This window comes from Brachyhypopomus gauderio, chromosome 17, assembly GCF_052324685.1.
Source record: "Brachyhypopomus gauderio isolate BG-103 chromosome 17, BGAUD_0.2, whole genome shotgun sequence".
In the NCBI taxonomy this organism is placed as follows: Eukaryota; Metazoa; Chordata; class Actinopteri; order Gymnotiformes; family Hypopomidae; genus Brachyhypopomus; species Brachyhypopomus gauderio.
This window is the reverse complement of record NC_135227.1, coordinates 11,423,187-11,447,256: the sequence shown is the minus strand read 5'-3', so window position 1 is coordinate 11,447,256 and position 24,070 is coordinate 11,423,187. Positions and strand designations below refer to the sequence as shown.

Sequence of the window (24,070 nt, the reverse complement as noted above, 5' to 3'; positions counted from 1 at the left end):
GCGCTGTGCACGTGCAAAGACGCTTACCAGCATCTAACAATGTACAATTTCCACCTATGTAACCATCTCTTAAAGATCGAGAAAGTGGGATTTTTTTTCCATTAAGTGGTGATCTATAATAATAATCGTGATATCATGATTATAAGAAGAATAAGAAAAAAATGCTATAACAAGGGTGCTATTGTTTTAACAGCAATACCTGTGTACTTGCGAGATAGCATCTACATATATAGAGGCATCTATATAAGCCATAGGAGCCGAAGAGGGACAAACACGTTTCAATCACTTATTGCACGAGTCGATGGTGCAATTAAACATATTAGCGAATCTTTATCGCAGCCCGTGTGTCGCGAACGGCTCCTTTAAGCTTTATGTGAAACACGCTTTAACATGTGCATTAATAAACGACAATGGTGACGTCAAAGATAAGACCCCGATGCTGTATTTGGACCGCCAGAGCGCGTTTGAGCAGAGCACCGCTCCCGTTAGGTTCCCACTCGCCAGTGCAGGTCTGGGAGCGCCGATGCGCACCCTCTGCGCCGGGAACAGCACCGCTGGCACCTTGCTGGACCTGAGTGACAGGCTGCAGACGTGGTCGGTGCTCCTCGGACTCCCCTACATGGCAGTGGAGTAGCTGTGATAACCACAGGAGTGAGGAGCAGCGGAGGAGAACACAGCAGGCTCCAGGATGGCCATGGCTGAAGGCGAGGGAGAAGATGAGATACAGTTCTTACGTACAGTAAGTGGCTCGGGCTCATTTTTGTCTCTGTGAGGTGTCGGAAGTGTGTCTTTGTGTTTTAACCACGCCGAGAAGCATCGTGGCGTGAAATGTGACACACGGTTCTCGTGTGGGGACACCCGATGAGATGGAGATGGAGAGAAATGGGTTGTTTTCTTATTCTGCGATGCCACCTTTATTGATAGTGAGGGGGAAAACGCTCATATTGATTCACACAGGTCCGGCTTTCACCGTGTGTGTATAGACTGCGAGGAGGCTGACAGATGCACGGTCTCATCAAGGTTGCTCCTTCTTTGCGCATCGCATAATACGATCTTGCAGAGCGGAACTTCTGTTTCACTATGTGGATGAAGTGCTCCACTGGTGAATCTCGCTTTGATGCATTTAAGTGCATTTTCCTTTGTGCTTATTCTACGCCAACCTTCGCGTCCTTGACGAGTTTGCTCGTTAACAGCCCGAGGTCCATTTGACTGAGTTGAGCTCAGATGCTCGAACTAAGCGGTGTTCTGCTGCCGACAGCAGCCCGTACAGGTGGTAGCAGAACTGCGTTGTGTAACATTTCTCACCACGGTTTTTCAGAAAGCAAAAGTGAAGTGGTGCTGTTAGATGTTTATTAAAGAAAACCCACCGTGGTCAGGACGAGAGAGGATCCGTGTCCTAAAAGCCGAAACACTTGTTGACTTATCTACTTTTAATCTTTGAGCGCTCTGACATCTGCTAGAATGAAAAATGCTTTATTCAGACAGCACGAGAAAGCCAACTGGTAACTGGTGCCACTTCTAATTTCCGTAGGCTAAATGCATACGGTCCATATCATTGAGGTTCTTTAACCTACGTCTTCAGTAGTTGATTTCCAAATGACGCACCACCAGCACCGAGAGTGGACTTGGGGCAGGCGGACGGTGTATCGCAATTGCCTTCGCAGCCCAATAGTCAGGGTGTACAAAGTAATGGAGATCTCAGATACCTTATTGTTTGTACTGACGGGAAACAGAAAGGAATTATAATTGAAGTCTTTTAATTAACAATTAATTGTTGTTTAAGTATTATATAAATAAAATTATCATTATTCTTATTGCTATTGATAAAATGATTGGAGAACTTCAAAATGAATGGGAATGGGTGATTGGTTCTCTCTTCTTGTCTGGATCATTTCCCTTTTAAGAGAGGAAGTGTGGTCCCCACCTGGTACCTTCTGTCCTCACTCTGCTCACAGCTCTGGTCCCCACCTGGTACCTTCTGTCCTCACTCTGCTCACAGCTCTGGTCCCCACACTGGCTCCTGTCTAGCATAGGAGTGGGTCAGTTATACCAGAATAGTGATTTAATATCCCATAACAGGTTGTTCAAAATGTGTAAAACCAACTGAGAGCTGCATTCCAAGACAGACTGCACTGAAGAACAAGTTTTCATTACTGACATTTTCATTGCTGACATTTATTATTGATAAAATTCCCTGACAAATACAATATTTTGAGCCACAACATATGTATGATGCCATGTTTTATAATGCAACAGTGCCTTATTAGTTTGTTTATAAATGTGTAAACACGATGTCAAGTATGATGAACATAATTGGCACAGCATTCAGTGGTTGTCCACTAGCTAAGAGTCTAACTGTTATTCTGAGACAAACCCCTGCGGGCCTGTCCACATACAGGCATACCAGTATACCTGAAATCACATTACAAATACCAGTACATTCACATTACAAATACCAGTACATTCACATTACAAATACAAAGCTCTTTGCTAGGTCAGAGTTACTATGGACCTCTTGCAGATTGTTTTGGACATCTTGATGCAGTTTAAAAAAATGAAAAATGAAGAAAGACCTTACTGTCCTATTGTATCATTATACTGGAAAGATATTTTTTTCCATTTCCCATGAGGCACAAGGATACAAACATTCACATATCAGTCGAAGGGTGTCAGGGGTATAACGCATACTGGTAGCCTCAAGGATTAGAGTCATCATTCAATATTCTAGCACCATCAGAGCTAGTTAATTTAACATAATGTAGGCTAAGTTCATTGTGAATTCTGTTACCTGGCATAAACTGACCTAGTTTTTGTATATTGCTTCCTGCACCCAGCTGCGTGTTACTAATGCGTCCAGCCACATCAGGGAGGTTCCTGTTTTTGCTAGGATGAATTCTGTGTTTGAAAGTGTGTTTGAATTTGTGCTTTGTGGGTCCTTTACTGTTGTGTGAGGAGACAGATAGGTGCAGACGTCCAGAAGGGTGAGAACAGGGTCTTCTGCTCGGTCACTCCACTCTCTGCTCTCCCAGAGCCCTGGAGCGTCTTCACAGCTCCTCTAGGAAGGCGACTGTCCTGCAGCTCCTTAGGTGTTGATGGACATGATTTGGGTGCCCTGTGGGTTCTACATCTTAAACCTTGCTGAATGTCATGGTTTTGAATGTCCAGCTAAACACTGTATGCATGGGAGAGAGAGGGAGGGAGTGAGAGAGAGAGAGAGAGAGATGGAGTGAGAGAGAGGGAGGGAGTGAGAGACAGAGATGCGAGACACCATTTCAGCGTGCTAGTTACCCACGGCTGCAGGAGACTCCATGACTCCATGCCGGTGTGCTCTGTAATAAAGCAAAATGTCAAAAAGGTAAAATGCAGGATATTACTTCTTAATGCAGGATAAAACATTACATTATCTCATAAACTGAGTTTATGGTTTTAATAGAAGTGCACATATAGACACACACACACACACATATACAAATGTGTATTTGTTCACAAATGCATGTTCATAAGCTTCTTGCTATTGTAGTGCGTTACTTCTTTTAGAGTTGGATTAAGTGAAAAATGGGAATCAATTACAGCAGACGAAAAGGAACACTGAAAACTGAAGCTGAACTGACGTTTAGGTGAACTTTGAGGATGATGAGTTTGGACACAGCCTTGTCCAGTGTCCACAGAAAGCCGAGGCAGGTTTCAGAGGCAGGTTTCAAATTTTCAAATTTCAAATTTTCAGCCTATCAGAGGCAACTTTTTATAGGAACCTAACCCCCCTATAAAACAGGCTATTGGGATTAAGGAGAATCAGAGCGAGTTGATATAAAGTTTACTGCTGCAAGCACACTGGTGCAACAGATCAACTGGCGCTTGGAGCAGCTGGGCTTGGATCCTGGCTGTGGGATGTACCTATGCTTCACAGCACCCATGTGCCTCATGGAGCTACACTGGCCAAGAGCTGATATCATGGACCTGATGGAGCTCGTCTTTCTTATGGTGTTTTGACCCTAATCCATACTGTCCCCGGCTGGTGGACCAGCTGTTGTGGGCAAATTACTGGTGTTGCTACCTTCTCCCTGCTCTACAACAGACAGGATGATGTTCTCCGTGCTGTCTCCTCCAGCCTCAGGGACTATAACCCAATGGCTGCAGATACAGTACCCAAAGATTGCATATTAATGCATAAAATAACGTCTGTACATTCATAATAATAAGGTTCGTAATATGGATCATAAGGTGGTCATAATATGGTTCATAATGTGGTCATAATATGGATCATAAGGTGGTCATAATATGGTTCATAATGTGGTCATAATATGGATCATAAGGTGGTCATAATATGGTTCATAATGTGGTCATAATATGGTTTGACCAAGTACACTGTCACAGTAGGCCGGTCCCAGAGCTCAGGGGAGGCGACCAGTCCCAGACACATCTCCACATCAACACTCCACTGCTCCCAGTCACCCACCTACTGACACACCTCCTCATCACCTGTTCTCATTTATCCAATAAGTACCTACAGGTCCTGGCGTTCGGTGCTGTGTATTCCTTGAGCCTGTCCTGAGCGATCCAGCTGGTATCACACACCCCGAACGTGTCGTCTTCCTTCCTCGAGCACGAGTTTAGTGTTTAGCACTCCGTGCTTTGAGACGTTATTGCAGCGCCTAGCGCCTTCTTTTCTTTTGGTCAGTTGTGTACAGGCTTCTCTGTTGAAATGGACATTAGAGACGTAACAGCTCCACTCTCAGCTCCTGCTGCTTCTGTCTCCTCACACTACAGTGCCCATTCATTGGCCGGTGGTTGCTAGGGCTGATGATTGCTAATAACTTCATGATATGATATGTATCATCATATGGGCATCACAATGTAATACAATGCATAATACACACACATTTTATTATGGTAAATGTTACCAAAATACTGTTTTTGTTAATAGTAACAATAACAACAACATTAATAGTAGTACATTAATGAATACCTATACATTAATGCATACACTCACCATTTTATTAGGTACACCTGTCCAACTGCTCATTAACGCAAATGTCGAATCAAGCAATCACATGGCAGCAACTCAATGCATTTAGGCATGAAGACATGGCCAATACGATCTGTGCAGTTTATACCGATCATCAGAATGGGGAAGAAAGGTGATTTAAGTGACTTTGAACGTGGCATGGTTGCTGGTGCCAGATGGGCTGGTCTGAGTATTTCAGAAACTGCAGATCTACTGGGATTTTGACGCACAACCATCTGTAGTACAGAGAATGGTCTGAAAAAGAGAAAATATCCAGTGAGTGGCAGTTCTGTGGCAGCAAATGCCTTGTTGATGCCAGAGGTCAGAGGAGAATGGCCAGACTGGTTCATGCTGATAGAACGGCAACAGTAACTTAAATACCAAGACATGCAGAAGAGCATCTCTGAATGCACAACACATCGAACCTTGAGGCGGATGGGCTACAGCAGCAGAAGACCACACCGGGTGCCACTCCTGTCAGCTAAGAACAGGAAACTGAGGCTATAATTTGCACAGGCTCACTAAAATTGAATATAATAGAAGATTATTGAGTCTTGACTTCTGCTGCTACATTCGGATGGTAGGGTCCGAATTTGACGTCAACAACATAAAAGTATGGATCCATCCTGCCTTGCATCAGCGTTTCAGGCGTGGTGCAATGGTGTGGGGGATATTTTCCTGGCACACTTTGGGCCCATTAGTACAAACTGAGCATTGTGTCAACACCACAGCCTACCTGAGTATTGTTGCTGACCATGTCCATCCCTTTATGACCACAATGTACCCATCTTCTGATGGCTACTTCCAGCAAAATAACGCGCCATGTCATAAAGCACAAATCATCTCGGACTGGTTTCTTCAACACAACAGTGAGTTCACTGTACTTGAATGGCCTCCACAGTCACCAGATCTCAATCCAATAGAGCACCTTTGGTATGTGGTGGAACGGGAGATTCACATCATGGATGTGCAGCCGACAAATCTGCAGCAACTGCGTGATGCTGTCATGCCAAAATGGACCAGACTCTCTGAGGAATTTTTCCAGTATCTTGTTGGGCAGTCATGGCCTGGTGGTAGGGAACTGGTCTTGTGACCGGAGAGTCGTGGGTTCGATTCCCAGACCTGAAGCCATGACTGAGGTGCCCTTGAGCAAGGCACCTAACCCCAACTGCTCCCCGGGCGCCGGGCTGCCCACCGCTCTGGACACGTGTGCACCACAGCCCCCTAGTAATCACTAGTGTGTGTGTGTGTGTTCTAACTGCACAGATGGGTTAAAAGTGGAGGACAAATTTCCATTGCGGTGTAAAAATCACAATTGACAAAATATGGCACATTTACATTTTTTACATTTGAATCTATGCCAAGTAGGATTAAGGCAGTTCTGAAGGCAAAAGGGGGTCCAACCTGTAGGTGTATTAGATGTACCTAATAAAAGTGGCCAGTGAGTGTATGCATTAATGAATGATAACAACAAAGACTAAAAACACAGTGGGGAGAGAAATGCAGAGAAATCAAAAGAAAAACAAATACAGCCAATAGCTTTCAATCTCCCACTTAACCAAGCATGTTATTAGGACTGACAAATGTTGAAATGCTTGGTATTATAGTTTAAATCAAATGAACATTTTCCCACCCACGTTTACCCAAAAGTCAGCTTTACATTCGGGAGGTGCTGACTGCAGCTGTTTCTCTATGGCTTCCTCTAGATGAACATGCTGATTTTGTCATTCGTTTTTCCTTATAATACGCCACCTGCTGAACGTTATAAATTCTGCACTTACAATTGAATGCATCAGTTTCACATGGGGTAAACATTCAAAAATATCAATACAACCGTAAATGTATCGATTCAAGTATTGGTAAGAGTGTATTCACAATGTATTGCTGTATCGACATTTTTTCTACACAGCCCTAATGGTTGCACTGGGCTCATTATAGTTGCCATTCATTGGGTAATGTCTGCTGAAGTGTTGTGTTCACTCTACCTCCCTTGGGCATCTTCGGACTTGCTGCAATCCTGCATCCTTCCAAAGTTTCACTGCTTCTTTAAGACATTCAACAGCTTGTTGCATTCGGCAGCACTGGCTCATGGGGTTCAGAGAGCTGATTGTGTGTGTGTGTGTGTGTGGGGGGGGGGGGGGGGGGGGTGCACATGTGTGTGTGTGTGTGTATGGGGGGGGTGCACGATGTGTGTGTTTGCATGTGTGTGTGTGTGTGTGTGGAAAATGCAAAGCAGGTATGCATTGTGATGCAGAGTGTGATCTCAGCAGGTGTGAGCAGCAGACTGTGAGGCAGGGGCCCAGTGTGCTCAGTTCAGCAGTTCTTCATCGTCGTCAGACCCCTCTGTCATCCTGGCTGCCAGCCTCTCCCCTCTCCTTCTGGCATTGGTGCACAGTCATAACCATTTACACTCTTAAAGTGGATCTCCCGGAACACCACAGCACACAGAACCGTCGCTTCAGTCATACCACCTTATCCAGGACTGATCAACATGCATACCAATCCCTGTACTGGAAAGTGGAATATGAATACCTGTGACACAGATACAACAGATATGTTAGTAGAGACAGCTCACTGGGGCTCATATGACAGCTCACTGGGGTTGTTACCAATGTTGTTCTGATAGCTGTGTTAATAAAGGACATCAGATTTAAGCAGAATGGGAATTATTGAATCCTGCTGTTCTGTGTGAAGTTAATTAGCAGAATGGAGTTATGGACCAGATGTAATTCTAATTTCCAACTCTTTCTGACTTTATTATTTTTTCTGTCTCTGTCTCTTTCTCTCTCTCTCTCTCTCTCTCTCTCACACACACACACACACACACACACACACACACACACACACACACACACACACACACACACACACACTGAGCATGCCTTTCTGCCTGCTCTCCTGACATTAGATGGTGAGTGTCAGTCGCCTCTTTGTCTCTTCACTGCCTTCCTGCATGTCAGGAACATAGGAGTGTGACTGTGGAGTCCAGCCCTGCTCTCCACCAGCCGGCCTGTCTTCCTGGCCTGCCACACCTGAAACCACAGCTCTCAAAACCAGTAGCAGTGGCAAGATAGCAGGCTGAACTCAAATAACTCTTTTTTCCCCCTGTTTGATTATCTCTCATTCAGAATGATGGCTAGACAGGTGATTTGTCTGTGTGTGTGTGTGTGTGTGTGTGTGTGTGTGTACTTGTGCCTTGTGTACTTGTGTACTTGTTATCTGTGTGAGCTCCACCCCCAGCTCATGCGCGGTGAGAGTATCTGGTGCAGTGCGTACCAAATATTTTTTCATACAACGGCAGTTAAAGAGCTGTCACTGTGAAAAAGGGCAGTGCATAAGCCCAGTGCAGAGCTCCTCGGACCCCAGCACTCCCCACCCTGACCCAGAGCTCCAGTGAGAAGCTTTCAGCATGTCTTCTCACTTCAACATAAGTAGAAAAGCAGCATGAAGCTGATCGCCACCGTAGACCTACCTTTAGCCCCGCCCACGTGAAGGTGTCCTGCACTTACACTCATCTCGGGTCTGGGGCTCCTCCCCTCTTCTCTTTTAAAATGAGGCGTTGTAGACACACACTGGGAGTAATCCATGAAGCACCTGCTTCTCTTAGTTCCTCAGACACACCTCCCCTCGTCTTCCTGATGAGCACCACTCATATTCCTAGATCAGGATGTGCTGGATGGGGCGTTATAGAACCTCTTCAACACCCCTCACTCGGGAACTCTCACCCACACACATGCATGCATGCTGTGATAAGCTGGAGGCGGTGATAACTGGGGCTTTCCAGCTGTTTGCAGTAATCCATTGTAAATGCATCAGACGCACTAACCACATACAAATGTTTTGACTAGATCGACTCTATAGATCCCTTTGTCTAAACTCTGAATCACTGTTTCAGGAAGAAAGCTTGTTACTTAAGGACAGATAATGACTAGATCCCCCGAGGGTTGTTTTCTCCTGTGTGAATGATTATTCAGGTCGAGAACTACAACCAGTTCCATTGCTCACCAGCTCATATTAACTGTTCTTAACATTTTCAAGGAGATGGGTTTTTGCATTTTTCATCGGCTGTATGAGAGTGAGCTTGGATTAGTAAAGGTTCTTAAATAAATGAGTCACTCATGCCTGTGTAAAGCTGGGTTCACATTGCTTGGTAATTGGGCTGATTTTGTTGTTGTAGGCCAACTTGCATATCACGTATGAATATCTTTGGTCATGAATAAAAATCGGAGGACGTAGAACACAGAATGTGACATACTCACAAGCCGATTATGTGCCTTTGTGACCAAACATGGATTTCAGTTCTGGTAGTGCCAGAAAATTTATAAGAAAATCTCAGAGTGTCACCACTCCTATGAGGGTAATCTATGAGACACCAGTGAGAGGACATCACTGGGAAATGATGTGAAAATCAGGGAAGAAATACTGGAGACACATAAACGCAACACGTGGGAGGTGAAAGAAGAGCGGTGTGTAGAATGTCAATTCTCATTTCTTGAAGCGTGGTTTCTCGAGGCAGAACATCACCACCATTATATGCCAAAGACTTGATTCTGTTTTGTCAACTCAGTGCTCCCCATGCTGGAGTCTGAAGCATGCTCATTTATCATGGAAGCTGAGCGTAGTCGCTTCCTTAAATTACACAGCTATCAGTAGAGAATGTTTATTGTACAGTCTGACTTTACAAATACACACCAGTCAGATTCTGATTTGGCTGACATCATCTCATAGAGTGTGACATGTCTTATTAGACTGCTGAAATCACAGTGTATGCCTGGCTTAAGAGGGAATGTCTTGAGTCATCTAGGACATTTAATGTTTGTATTACACACATTTGCATAGCAGTACAAGGACATGATCTTATTCTAATCATTCAGCTGTAGTTGAAAATATTCAGCCCTCACTTAAAATCTAAATAATCATGTGTGTTAGTTGAATGAGTAGAACTGACAGTGTTAATAGCAGCTTTTTCATTGTAGGACATTAGGGACAACCTTGAACAGTTTTTCTTATCTCTCCTTTTCAAATACCATTTAATAAAAGCTTAATTTGGTCTTCTAGACCATACATTTACATTTACTGGTTCCTGGCAAAGACCGCTTCACATTACCATCTTTATATGTCTTAGAGATTTCAGTTTCTTGTGCATCATTTTTGTACCACATATTTCGTCCATTTAATACTAAAGAGCTGTCTGTGGTGTTGCTTAACTTTTCTCGGGAGCAGATAGATATGAAGTGGAGGGATGTGATGAGCAAGCCCATCTCAGCAGGAAGTATTTCTCTTTTACTTGTCTCCATTAAGCTGGAGACCGACAGATCGTGTGGAATTAAGTGGACCCGCAGAACACCAGGCAGCCCGCTGAATGACTGCTCTAATGATCTATCGATCCACCAAAATGAAGAAATGTCTGTTTCTACTGTCAGTGTTGCAGTGTGCAATGTGAACTTGTCTGAGCATTTGGATGGATCGCAGCCGGTAACAATTACGTGACATGTGAGTCAGAGAGTGATGGGCCATGCATTGTTCAAGACACCCAGCTTCATGGATGCTTGTGTGGGTTATTTGGGCTGAGATGATCTTGCATGCTAATGTATCATCATACACCACTAAGGACGATACGCCAAGATCCTACACCGCTATGGACACCACTTTCTTTTTTGTCTGAATTACAGTAGCTGATATTAATGTCTATGCTGACACTATGCTGAAACATCTCAAGCTAGAAGTGAACACTTCAGGATACAGGACCTACGACTTTTAGAACCTCTCACGGGAAAGCAATATTAGTTGGAGGGCAGCAAAAGTAACGGTAAAATTCTATAATGTTGAGTGGGTGTGAAGTACTTCTTCTATATCATGTTCCATATGTACAGTATACTGACCACCGCACCACAGAGACAGATTTTTAGCAGGGCAGTCTCCAACACACCACATTCTCCTTCAAGAAGATGACAGTCTCCATAACACTGCAATCTTCTTCAGGGATCACAACCCTGCACTTTCCTTGCGTCCATCACGCATCTATCTTCTATCGAGAATCACACCCATGCTCCTCACCAGAGGTTCAAACTGGGTTATGTACCATTCCCCTCACATAAGGGGTGACTCCTTTAACCCACTTCTGATACCATTTGTGGCAAAGGCTGAGAGCAGCAACCACACCAGCTGAGAACAGCAACCTGACAATAGGCCTGGGAGCCGCGTGTTCTGGCCTGCACCTACTGAATACTGAACGCAGGCATAATTGGTTTGCATTTCCTAATGGCGCCTGAGACCGTGCTCAACCTGATCAGTGAAAGTCTGGACTTGGAGAGGAAGCATGTGGAGCAGGTGGCCAGTAGGGGAGCAGAGGTAAAGATTCAGGGCTCCTGTGCAGTGCCGGCTTCATTTTCCATGGTAGAAGCTACTAGCTCTGGGAGTGCCACCTGTGGCATGTGCTGCAGATGCCAAAGAGAAGACAGTGTTCACATTAGGCGTCAGATTGTGTTTGATCGCGGTCGTAGCTTTTGGGCTTCATAATGCTCTGGCCACATTTGAGAGACCTCGTGGAGTGAGAGCTTGGTGCCATGCCGAAAGATCATTACATCGTCTACCTCGATTATGGTCCAGGACTTTGAGGCAATTAAGTTTACAAAATATGACTGCATCCCTAAATGAGTAGCCGCCTCCCGACAGTACATGAGCTGCGTTGGAAACTGAAGCAGCAAAGGTGGACAGGGCGCAATGGTGGTCCACGCCTTGGAATGTTGGTCAGCTGAGAAGAATCCTGGGTTTTGGCTCCTGACCTTTGGTGCACAGCTCATGCTGCTGGAGATGTGCTCCAGTGGGTTGAGGAAGCTTAGCATGAAGAGCAGCAGAGCAGCTACGTGAGACACCAGTGCTGGGGGTCACCAGGGCTTCATGGACACACAGGTGGACATAGAGCTCGTTGTGGACACAGGTACCAGCAATATGGGCACTGATGCTGTCCTCAGATACGAGATAGGACTGAGGGTACCATTGCATGCTATAGTCAGAGCTTGAGCAACCTATACTAACTTGGGTTCAAGCCCATATCTGGATGGAGTTTCCATGTTCTCCCTGTGTCTGCAGGGGTTTTCTCCTGGATCTCTGGTTTCCTCCCACAGTCCAAAAACACAGAGGTTAAGGTAATTGTGAATGTGTGTGTCCACATACCCTTTGGTGCCTACTTTAATAAATTTGTCCTTGTGTGAGTGTGTGTGAATGATTGTGTGTCTGCCCAGTGGTGGATGGTGCTCTATCCTGGGTGTTGTCCACTCACCTATAACTGCACCCAATTCAGTCCCAGACGGGTCTGAGGTTTGTGGTTGCGAGTATGCTGTGCACGCTGTTTCACCAGTGTGACTGGATCTAAAAGTTTTGTATCTTAATTGTAAAGTGACTGTGTGTTCCTTGAAGGGCGTTATAGATATTATAGACTATAGATAGCTTTTTATTCATTAATTCATGGTGGGGTTGCCCATTACTACATACTGATCGTGCTTCACTGACGTGGCTCAAGTTGTGAGGTGGATCATGGTACTGCAGGAATAACACTTTTACATTATGACACTGTGCTGGACACCTCCATGTTAATGTGTCTCCACCCTGGTGCTGCTGAAGAATGAAGAGCTCTCCTAGTGCAGAAAAAGCTGGGCTGGGCAGACATGATGCTCCATGGACCCATGGCTAATGTACTCAGTACTGTTTGGGATGCTGGCTTTAGGGGTGCCAGAGGAGCTCCCCAGTGACCAGGGGTCCAACCCTGAGTCAGCAACCAGCCGGGTGTCCAGCTGGGGAACACTACCGTGTCTGGGACCTCCACCTTCTCCTTGTCCTGCGGGTGTGCCACTCTACCTGGCAAGAGTCAACGGGGTTCACTCCATCCCCTCTGATGTTCAGTTGTGATCTCAGGATGCCCAAATAGCTTGTGTTTGGCTGTCAGTTAGGACCACAGGAGGGCATTGAGCCCAGAGCAGGTTACACTGAGGAGTCACTGTCTCCACACTGAACATCAGCTTGCCAGAAGCCACCAGAGTGACTTGCCTGAAACAAGCCTATGACAGCCACGGACAGCCACCCTCTCCTGGGACGCTACAGTGTGTACGATGTCTAGAAACATGACACGTTCAGGGCATTTGCATTATTTGAAGTATACACATCTGCTGCCTATATTAAAACATTCAAACATTTCACAGTAATATATATACACACACGTCCAGGCCTTTGCTGCATCAGCAGTACTTCAGGCCGGCGGTGGTGACACAGAGCCGTAAAGTGGTCCTGACAAATGGACGTTGCCCATTTCATCTGCCCATTTGTGACCACGACGAGCAGTTTCACATGATTTGTCTGTGACAGGCTCCTTCATCCGGTTTCCTGCAGTCATTGAGGGGTGTGTGCAAACTGTCTTAAGTTTTCAAAACTTCCAAGAGATGTTATTAGTGATTACTATATTTGTCCATAGTTGCTCTTTGAGACATTTTTATGATTAAGTCTTAATCTTTCCAAGTGGCCCATGGAATAAAGAGCTACACTTATTTACACAGTGCAGTAGTTGTTTTGTGTTTACAGTCTGTTTAGAAGGCAATCTAAGTCAAAGAAAGTTTATTAGTATAGCAGCATAGTATAGCAGAAAACATGTTTTTCTGAGAAACCTTTTACAGTCTTGAAACTCTGCTCAGTATGATTCTAGGAGAGGAAATTGCAAGAATGTACTCTGCACTGTATGCTGGTCCATTTCCCTCACAAATGTTCACTGCTGGGTTTAAAAATGTTACATCAGCAGCCTCAATATACAGAATAAATGTAGCTAGATAAGCCCCACTAAGTGTAGACGTCTGTCATTTTGGTCTTTGCTTCTGCTGCTGGTCTTAGCTTGAGTCACCGTGCTTGTTACACAAGTACGCTGCTGTAATCAGTGGCCTTTTTGTGCCTGATATTTTGAGCATGTCAAGTTTCTTCCATTATCCTCTGCCAGCCGAACCTTCACACCCTTGACATTTAGAAACAGCCTCGTTACCACAGAAACGCAGCGGCGGAAGTGGCACCTGCAGCCTGCGTGCGCCGTCAGGCCCGCCGCGTTCTGCTGCTCCTACATGGGTAGCGTGGATATGTGCGGAGGAGACAAGCGTGCGCAAGCCCCCTCGGATCACGTTGGTCAGTTTACTGGGGACCGCCGTTTGTCCAGGAGCCTCGTGCGTGGCTTGCCAGTATGTTAAGAGCGAGCTAGCATCGGGCTCGACGCCGGACGGCGCCTCAAACATTTACGGCACCGTAACGACGCCTGCGTCTCTCCCTTGCCACGAGCCTCAGATAAACGTTATCTGGGCTTTTTACGAGGGCCCTGGTGCAGCAGAGTCAATGGAGTGTGTGATGAAACAGTGTTATTCTGCTGGGGCAGCAGTTGGGTGGGAGGAAATGCTGAGCTGTCTGGTGTGTTATTATGGGTCGGCTGTGCGTGTGTTACAGTGTTAATTGCCGTAAGCAAGGAAATGGAATGGAGATGGATTTGTTATTTTTTTTATATTCATGTTGTTTTGTGCAGCACCTTTTACAAGACATTGTCACTTGGAGCTTTATAGAATAAACAGTGATGTGCAAGCTGAGTGTGAGAGAGGCCAGAAAACTGAAGGGAGGGGCCGTCCTGTCATTAGCAATAAATACATTTCCAATACCATAACTACAAACACAAACAACCTAATACAGTCAGTAATCAGCATATGCGATACTTACCTTGAAATCCTTCAGTGTTTTTAGCAATGTTTTTTTTTCCAGGAAAACAACCGCTGCAGCTACAGATACTGTGTGTTTAAGCCAATACCGCATGGTGGTGTTCACAAGCTACATTGAGTTATGTCTACTGCAGTCTTCTGTCATGTTCAAAGCTTTAATGAGTGAGGGGAACTAATGAGGGTTTTACGTACATAATATGGTAGAGATATGAGAACACGGCGGGTAGAAATTCACCACCAGTTGAAACCAGATAAAAAGCGCAAGAAACAGATTTGGAGTTTATGCTTGTGGCAAATGAGGCTGGATAAGGGCTGCAGGGCCCAGTAGTTCAGCAGGGCTGTGGTTGTGGAGCGGCTGTGGCCCTGGAGCGGCTGTAGTCATGGAGATGCTCTGGTCCATGTAGGGGTGATGGCGGACGTACTGTGGCCTGAGCTCACCTACACCTCGCCAAGAGCGAACCAGAGCGATCAACCCAGAGTGTGCTGATGCAAGCGGAGAGTCACTACAGCGGCACAGCTGACGGGGGCGTGAGACGGGGGCGGAGGGCAGCCTGAGCCACCAGAACCCATCAAGCCCAACGCGGCCCTGAGCGCTGGTGTGAAAAATGTGTGGCGACAGCGATCGTGTCTTAGTGTAAAGAAATTAACGCACAAAAATCTAGAGTGTGGCTGCAGAAATGAGTGGGCCTAATAACTTTGAAAGACCAATTTGTGTGACACAAGTGGAAGAAATGGAAGTGCAATCTTTCCTTCAGCTCATTCGTGTTTCTAACCTGAGGGGTCGTGTTGGCTGTATATTTTTGGGTGAGACAGACCAGTCTCAGCAGTGACACTAAAGCCTCTGTAAAGCTACACTGCTGTGCCTTGTACGCTACACTTACACCAGCGTGACAACTACCTGTATATCACTGTCACTGCTGTGTTGAGAATGGTCCACCACTTAAAATATCACTTCAGTAGCGGTCAGACACTGACCTGAAAGCAGCTTGGGGCGGTACCTGTAAGAAACATAACATTTACTATGTTTGTTTAGCCAGTTGTTAAAGGTTGTTTAGCCAGTTGTTACCAGTTTGGCCGCCGGTCTGTATGTCCCTGGGCTTTATATGTACCACACAGTGTGTTTTACTGCTGTACCTCTGAGACGAAGGTCTAATGAGCACTAATGGGAGGTGATGCCGCCATACAGGAATCTGCCCTGATGGATGAGTGTCCTGTAAGACGGGGTTTCTGCCCTGATGGATGAGTGTCCTGTAAGATGGGGTTTCTGCCCTGCTGTAAACGGGTACACTGCACTCCCAACTCCAAGGTGCCAAAAGACCATTAGCAGAGAAGCTGACGACACTCATTGCTGCTTTTATGGTGCTCCCCACAAAGCACCGGGCGGCCTGGAAACTCACAGACGGAGTTTGTAAAAAAAAAAGCATGTAGAGATGCTTGTTTGTTTTAGACGCTTCTCTCCATGAACAGCTTGAGGCTCCTTTGCTTTGCATCGTGTACTGTTAGTTTTCTGAAGTGGATGAAAACGGCTCAGGCAGTAAATTAGGAGCCTGGCAGTGCTGGAAACAGCCCTGCACACAAGAATATTAGTGTTGAGTGGTGGGCTGTCTGTCCTGAATGCACGCACGCACACACACACACACACACACACACACACACACACACACACACACACACACACACACACACACACACATTCAATGCATCCCGTACTGGCCATTATGTATGGGTCCCAGCCAGCTGCATAGGTGAGTGTCAGGCTACCCGCTCTCTTATAGCTTTTGTGTAAAAGACTCTCCTACTATCGTTCTCTTACTGGTCCAGGTCCTCTCTAGTAGTGGGGGTTAGATCTGTGGATACACATGCAGAAGATGCTTATGCTACATTGACTTGGATCATCCCTGGAGATGAGTGGTGAAATACAATATAATGCCCAGTGCATTCAACCTACTTCTTGTCAAAGATATCGACTTATGTAGAAATTTCATGTCTGGCATAATCGCAAAAAAGAATTCCTGGGGCCATGAGGGAAAGTGTTAGTGGGTTTTAGTGTAGAATACTGAAAACATTCTTAAAGTTACTTCCACTGCTCATAGTGTTTCAGAACACGTGGGCTTGGTGGAGGAACAGTTCACACGTGTTTATTTTATGCTTCCCCTGTGTTTAAACACGGGTCTAAGCTTGGTGTAAAATCTCCAGATTTATCAGATTTTCAAAAAGTTATTTTCTGCTGCAGCCGATTTTCATTCCTTCTCATCTGCAAAAAGGCCAAGGGTTCTCCTCTCCTGACTGGCAGCAGGGCAGAGAGGTGATCACAGCAGAGAGGTGATCACAGCAGAGAGGTGATCACAACAGAGAGTTGATCACAACAGAGAGGTGATCACAGCAGAGAGTTGATCACAGCAGACGTGATCACAACAGAGCGGTGATCACAACAGAGATGTGATTACAACAGACGTGATCACAACAGAGGTGATCACAGCAGAGAGGTGATCACAACAGAGAGGTGATCACAACAGAGGTGATCACAGCAGAGAGGTGATCACAACAGAGGTGATCACAGCAGAGAGGTGATCGCAACAGAGGTGATCACAGCAGAGAGGTGATCACAGCAGAGAGGTGATCACAACAGAGTGGTGATCACAACAGAGAGGTGATCACAGCAGAGAGTTGATCACAGCAGACGTGATCACAACAGAGCGGTGATCACAACAGAGATGTGATTACAACAGACGTGATCACAACAGAGGTGATCACAGCAGAGAGGTGATCACAACAGAGAGGTGATCACAACAGAGGTGATCACAGCAGAGAGGTGATCACAACAGAGGTGATCACAGCAGAGAGGTGATCGCAACAGAGGTGATCACAGCAGAGAGGTGATCACAGCAGAGAGGTGATCACAACAGAGTGGTGATCACAGCAGAGAGGTGATCACAGCAGAGAGGTGATCACAGCAGAGAGGTGATCACAACAGAGAGGTGATCACAGCAGAGAGGTGATCACAGCAGAGAGGTGATCACAACAGAGAGGTGATCACAGCAGAGAGGTGATCACAACAGAGAGGTGATCACAGCAGAGAGGTGATCACAGCAGAGAGGTGATCACAGCAGAGAGGTGATCACAACAGAGAGGTGATCACAGCAGAGAGGTGATCACAGCAGACGTGATCACAACAGAGCGGTGATCACAGCAGAGAGTTGATCACAGCAGAGAGGTGATCACAGCAGAGAGTTGATCACAGCAGACGTGATCACAACAGAGCGGTGATCACAACAGAGATGTGATTACAACAGACGTGATCACAACAGACGTGATCACAGCAGAGAGGTGATCACAACAGAGAGGTGATCACAACAGAGGTGATCACAGCAGAGAGGTGATCACAACAGAGGTGATCACAGCAGAGAGGTGATCGCAACAGAGGTGATCACAGCAGAGAGGTGATCACAGCAGAGAGGTGATCACAACAGAGTGGTGATCACAACAGAGAGGTGATCACAGCAGAGAGTTGATCACAGCAGACGTGATCACAACAGAGCGGTGATCACAACAGAGATGTGATTACAACAGACGTGATCACAACAGAGGTGATCACAGCAGAGAGGTGATCACAACAGAGAGGTGATCACAACAGAGGTGATCACAGCAGAGAGGTGATCACAACAGAGGTGATCACAGCAGAGAGGTGATCGCAACAGAGGTGATCACAGCAGAGAGGTGATCACAACAGAGCGGTGATCACAACAGAGAGGTGATCACAGCAGAGAGGTGATCACAACAGAGCGGTGATCACAGCAGAGAGGTGATCACAACAGAGAGGTGATCACAACAGAGGTGATCACAGCAGAGAGGTGATCACAACAGAGGTGATCACAGCAGAGAGGTGATCGCAACAGAGAGGTGATCACAGCAGAGAGGTGATCACAGCAGAGAGGTGATCACAACAGAGTGGTGATCACAGCAGAGAGGTGATCACAGCAGAGAGGTGATCACAACAGAGAGGTGATCACAACAGAGAGGTGATCGCAACAGAGAGGTGATCGCAGCAGAGAGGTGATCACAGCAGAGAGGTGATCACAACAGAATGGTGATCACAGCAGAGAGGTGATCACAGCAGAGAGGTGATCACAACAGAGAGGTGATCGCAACAGACAGGTGATCGCATCAGAGAGGTGATCACAACAGAGAGGTGATCACAACAGAGAGGTGATGGAGAGGCTCATGATTACTTGTAACTATAATCTTATAACATCTAACTATAATCTTCTAACTCTGCCCTTGTCATAGACTTCAAATTCTCTGTTCTTAGAAAGCCAGATATAGCCTAGTCTCACAATGTTGACATATTTGATACCATAAGGTTGAGCAAAACTGAGCAAGCACATCTAATAAACCTGCACTGTGCATTAGTCATATAGACATATATAGCATCTTGTACTGTATCTGAGCCATAAGCATACATTAATGATTGTGAAATGGAACAGATGGAAACCATAAAGACAGCTTGTAAGTGTCTTCTTCTTTCAGACAGGCTCTTTGAGCCTGCTTCATTCTGGCACTGTCCATGAGAGTCTTATGGCACCACAAGTGCACTGTTACTCAGAACTCAGTGTACGTGTGTATTGTGTTACTCAGAGCTGGAGGACACCAGGGTGTGGTGTGACAGTGTACGTGTGTATAGTATTACTCAGAGCTGGAGGACACCAGGGTGTGGTGTGACAGTGTACGTGTGTATAGTGTTACTCAGAGCTGGAGGACACCAGGGTGTGGTGTGACAGTGTACGTGTGTATAGTGTTACTCAGAGCTGGAGGACACCAGGGTGTGGTGTGACAGTGTACGTGTGTATAGTGTTACTCAGAGCTGGAGGACACCAGGGTGTGGTGTGACAGTGTACGTGTGTATAGTGTTACTCAGAGCTGGAGGACACCAGGGTGTGGTGTGACAGTGTACGTGTGTATAGTGTTACTCAGAACTGGAGGACACCAGGGTGTGGTGTGACAGTGTACGTGTGTATAGTGTTACTCAGAGCTGGAGGACACCAGGGTGTGGTGTGACAGTGTACGTGTGTATAGTGTTACTCAGAGCTGGAGGACACCAGGGTGTAGTGTGACAGTGTACGTGTGTATAGTGTTACTCAGAGCTGGAGGACACCAGGGTGTAGTGTGACAGTGTACGTGTGTATAGTGTTACTCAGAGCTGGAGGACACCAGGGTGTGGTGTGACAGTGTACGTGTGTATAGTGTTACTCAGAGCTGGAGGACACCAGGGTGTAGTGTGACAGTGTACGTGTGTATAGTGTTACTCAGAGCTGGAGGACACCAGGGTGTAGTGTGACAGTGTACGTGTGTATAGTGTTACTCAGAGCTGGAGGACACCAGGGTGTGGTGTGACAGTGTACGTGTGTATAGTGTTACTCAGAGCTGGAGGACACCAGGGTGTAGTGTGACAGTGTACGTGTGTATAGTGTTACTCAGAGGTGTACAGGCTTCTCTCAGCTGAAGGTCGAAGCTCAGCTGGTTTTCTCCACTGATGTGTAAACATGAGAAATAGGGCACATTATAACTGCCCTTGCATGATGAGAACATGTCAGACATCTGTTAATGAGACAGAAATGTAAAATGGTGAGTGGTGTTAAATAGAACAGGATGCATTCATACAGGCAGACAAATTGTTGTTTGCTTTCTTTCCTTCTTTTTTGCAGGTAAAACACAACTCAGCCTGAGTCATAGGAGACTTTGCTCAAACCTGCTAAAAGCCACAATTCCATAAATTATTTCAAATTTGCTTATTTGGACAGTACAGTTTTTGTGCAGCTAGTTTTGATAGGAATGTTCAGAAAGATGTCCTAGAATACCAGTGTGTGTGTTCAGATGTGTGGAGCTTTTGCTGCAGTCCAGACGGACTCGGTATACATGCTTTGACATTTCCCTCTTTAGTGTCCTGTTTTCACTAGAAGTAACTGTGTTTGAGCTTCCTCATACTTTTTCCACATAAAATGCCCTGCAGTTTTCAGATGTCTATTATTTTCACTTTTAAATAGCACCCCATTGACTAGTCTTTGATAATTTTCATAAATGTCTCTTTGAGGGTAAAGGTTAGTTCTTAGGGTGACCTAGTTAATTCTGTTCTCATAGTAATAACATTTCTTTTTACAGTTAAAGGAATTGGCAGAATAGACAATGCCTGGTCAACCAGGCAGAGGACACCATTTAACGCAATTACCCCTTAATGTTTTTTGCTAACAATAGATCCAGACTACCTGTTTATTTCGGTCATCCAGCGCTGTCTGTGATGTAGGTCAAGTCTGCAGGTGTTCAGCTGGTAGATACGACTGCTGTGGTCTGGCACCAAACACCTGCTCTTGCCTGTAAAGACCCTGGACAGCCCAAGTAAGATGCTGGAGTATGTGGGGCTCTCCTAACACCTGCCGCTGTGGATCCCATTAGCAGCCATAGTGAAGCAAGTGTCCCCTTGTCAAGCTTGGCACGCTGGTTACTATCAGACGTGACCCACTTCTCACACCGCAGTTCTTTGAAACATAGCAGCAAATGTTCCTTTCCTTGTTTTACCCTCGTTAATAAGTTGAAATTGTACTGACAGGATTTGTGAATTATGAATTTAAAGTAAGGCGTCATCAAAAATGAACACAGGTACTCGACATCCTGCCAGAATCTTTAAGGGCTTATATCTGGGTCAGTGTTCTATGTCTTTTCCTCAGAGGGTATCACGTGAAGGATAGAACAGGGTCTTTCCTGGGTTTTAGCCATTTTAAAGCCACCACTCAGTCCTGCTACACGCTGTCACTCTGTCACGCTGTGTCTAGTTGTTTCTTGTTGGGCACTTTTATCTTCCGTGCATGTATTTGTAGTGGCTACATGAGAGCCTGGGATTTGGGATGAGGGAGGCAGTCTGTGAGTTAAAAAGGGCCTTCATTAAGGATCTTCGTTACGTGACTGGACAGGCTCGTTTTACGAGCGTAGGTTGAGCTTTAAGCAGGTCAGGCATAACTCCATGTCAGAGGCCCGTCATGCCGTTGTGCTCTGGAGACTTTGTGCCTGCTGTTTGTCCTCAGCTGTTTTGTATTCACTTTTTTCCTGGTGTATATAGTTTGCATCAACTTACATACAGCGAGAATGTTATGCCAAGACTAATGTGCCATTATTTACATATGTTTATATAAATAATCTAATAATATAAATGATTTTCAATAAAAAAAATAGGAATTTAACATTTAAAAAACATTTAGTCTTATTCCTCAATTTTTGAATATTTGGGACATTTTTCCCATTGGACCTTTCCTAGTACATTTTCATAATAGCTGCATGTGTTTATATCCCTTCTCCTTCATGTAAACACAAACAAAGCGGTTTATGGCATGTATCATGTGCTTCAGAGCCTCCATTCAACCTGCTACAGCACCTGATATTCAGTTTTCTGCTGACAAGACTTTTACTCTGAGACGTGTCCCCTTCACTAGAGGATTGACATCCAAACCGTATCTCAAAAGACCTTGTGCACATGAGGAGATAAAGGCTGGCGTTCAAAGCACTGGCACCTTGCGACTTTCTCAGGCTCTGTCGTTTGCTGCCTGGAGGTAAGATGAGGTTTGATCACAGTCATTTGGTAACATATTGGAAGGCTTATTTGATTTTAATGGAAATTCAGCATTCGTAAGACTAAATCAGAGCTAGGTTTATTCCTTGTCCTCACCAGAATGCAGCAATAATGCATCTATAGTTTCTCTCAGCATCTTGGCTTTAAATTCATCCAGCATCCACTCTTGAAACATTGGTGTAATATAGAAGCGTGCTGCATCCAGCTGAATAGAAATGGTTTGATACTAGTGCAGCCAAAAAAGAATGAAAGCTAGTTGCCACTAATCAGCATGATATTAATTTGCTTACATGCAATCATAAGCATTTGCATTTTTGATGAGCTGTTCCTTTAATCGTTGAGCAGTTCGGTTCAGGGAACCCAGATTTGTAATGTTCTTGCATCACTTTGCAACGCCCGTTTAATGAGGTGAGTTCAGAGATGACCACTTGATGCTGAGTGGTCTGAAATAAGAGCTTTGTCAGAAGACTTTTAGGTTGCTGGGTTGTTTTATCATAGCCTATTCTTCAAGATGCAACATCTTTAAAAATGCACTTGTACATAATAAAAATGCACCCAATAAACTGGGAACTCAGTTGATAACCAATGAATTTAGAAGCTTATGTGTATAATATAACATGCTCTGCTCTGTATTGTTTGGGCTTAGCATCACTCCACTTAACTAGCAGGACATTTAAACATGCCATTTTTCCTGACTGTTATGGACCACTAGGAAAAAACACACACACACACACACACACACACACACACACACACACACACACACACACACACACACACACACACACACACACCTATGCATACATGCACACATTTAAGATATATTTATTACAGTGAAATCATCTGCAGCTTAATTCTCTTCACCTCATCACATCTAGAGCTTTAAGCTAATAGTCCAGGGTCAGCCCTCGCTGCATCTCATCTGTTATCGGCATCTTGCTGAAATGCTGCTCTTTCGTTCCTGCAGAGCTCCCGACCCCCTGCTGATTAAAATGGTGCAGCTGGCTATTGTACCACACTGCTCCCTTCCTCCATGGAGCAACATCAGCAAGTCTGCTTCCTTTTTTTTTTAGTTTAGAGTGGAGTCCCTGCCCCAGTCCAGCCTCACCAGTTATTCATCTCAAATTAGAAATACTCTCTAAAAGATAAAAAAGAAAAGTATTTTATAAATCTGTTCTACCTTTCCTGTTTATTTTACAGTTGATCACCACAGAATGCACCATAATGTAGAAAAATGTAATTGAGAGAAGCATTTTAGATATCTGTATGATGACTTCGTAAAATTCAACCATATTGTTTCCATTTTCTACCCTCCTTGAATGGAGCTCAGAATGTCACTTATGTAGTGTAAAATACTTTCATTCGCTAAAAAGGTATTTTCTTGCAGTGTGAGATGTCATGTATTTCCATATGTGGAACACCAAATTATTTCTCAGTATTTATTGTCATGTCTTATGCTGCAATGGATAAGAGCCCATACCTCAGCACAGAATATCTCAACTCTTCCTCTAATGACTGCCTTTCAGTGAAGCTTAAAAGGCCTAAAGGTTTTATGTAACATAGAACCTCATTCTTACCTGGCTAATGCCCAGAAACAGGATGTATATGCGACCAGTCTACTGATAATCAAGTTGAAACCGCATAAAGCCTGAAAACATATATTTTGTTGAAGAATACAATGTGGAAAGCTATGCTTTGTAATAATTCAAATTTTGA

At 45.0% G+C, this 24,070-nt stretch overlaps 1 protein-coding gene across 9 annotated transcripts in view; it reads left to right on the top strand.

The window, feature by feature from the left end:
- The first annotated feature begins 458 nt into the window (after positions 1 to 458).
- LOC143480353 (ryanodine receptor 3) overlaps positions 459 to 24,070 on the top strand; it is a 134,076-nt gene continuing 110,464 nt past the window's right edge. For all 9 annotated transcript variants that reach the window (XM_076977982.1, XM_076977983.1, XM_076977979.1 and 6 more), the window contains exon 1: positions 459 to 739. In XM_076977982.1, the coding sequence (XP_076834097.1) occupies positions 689 to 739 (51 nt within the window). In that variant the 5' untranslated portion in view covers positions 459 to 688. The remainder of the gene's footprint in view (positions 740 to 24,070) is intronic.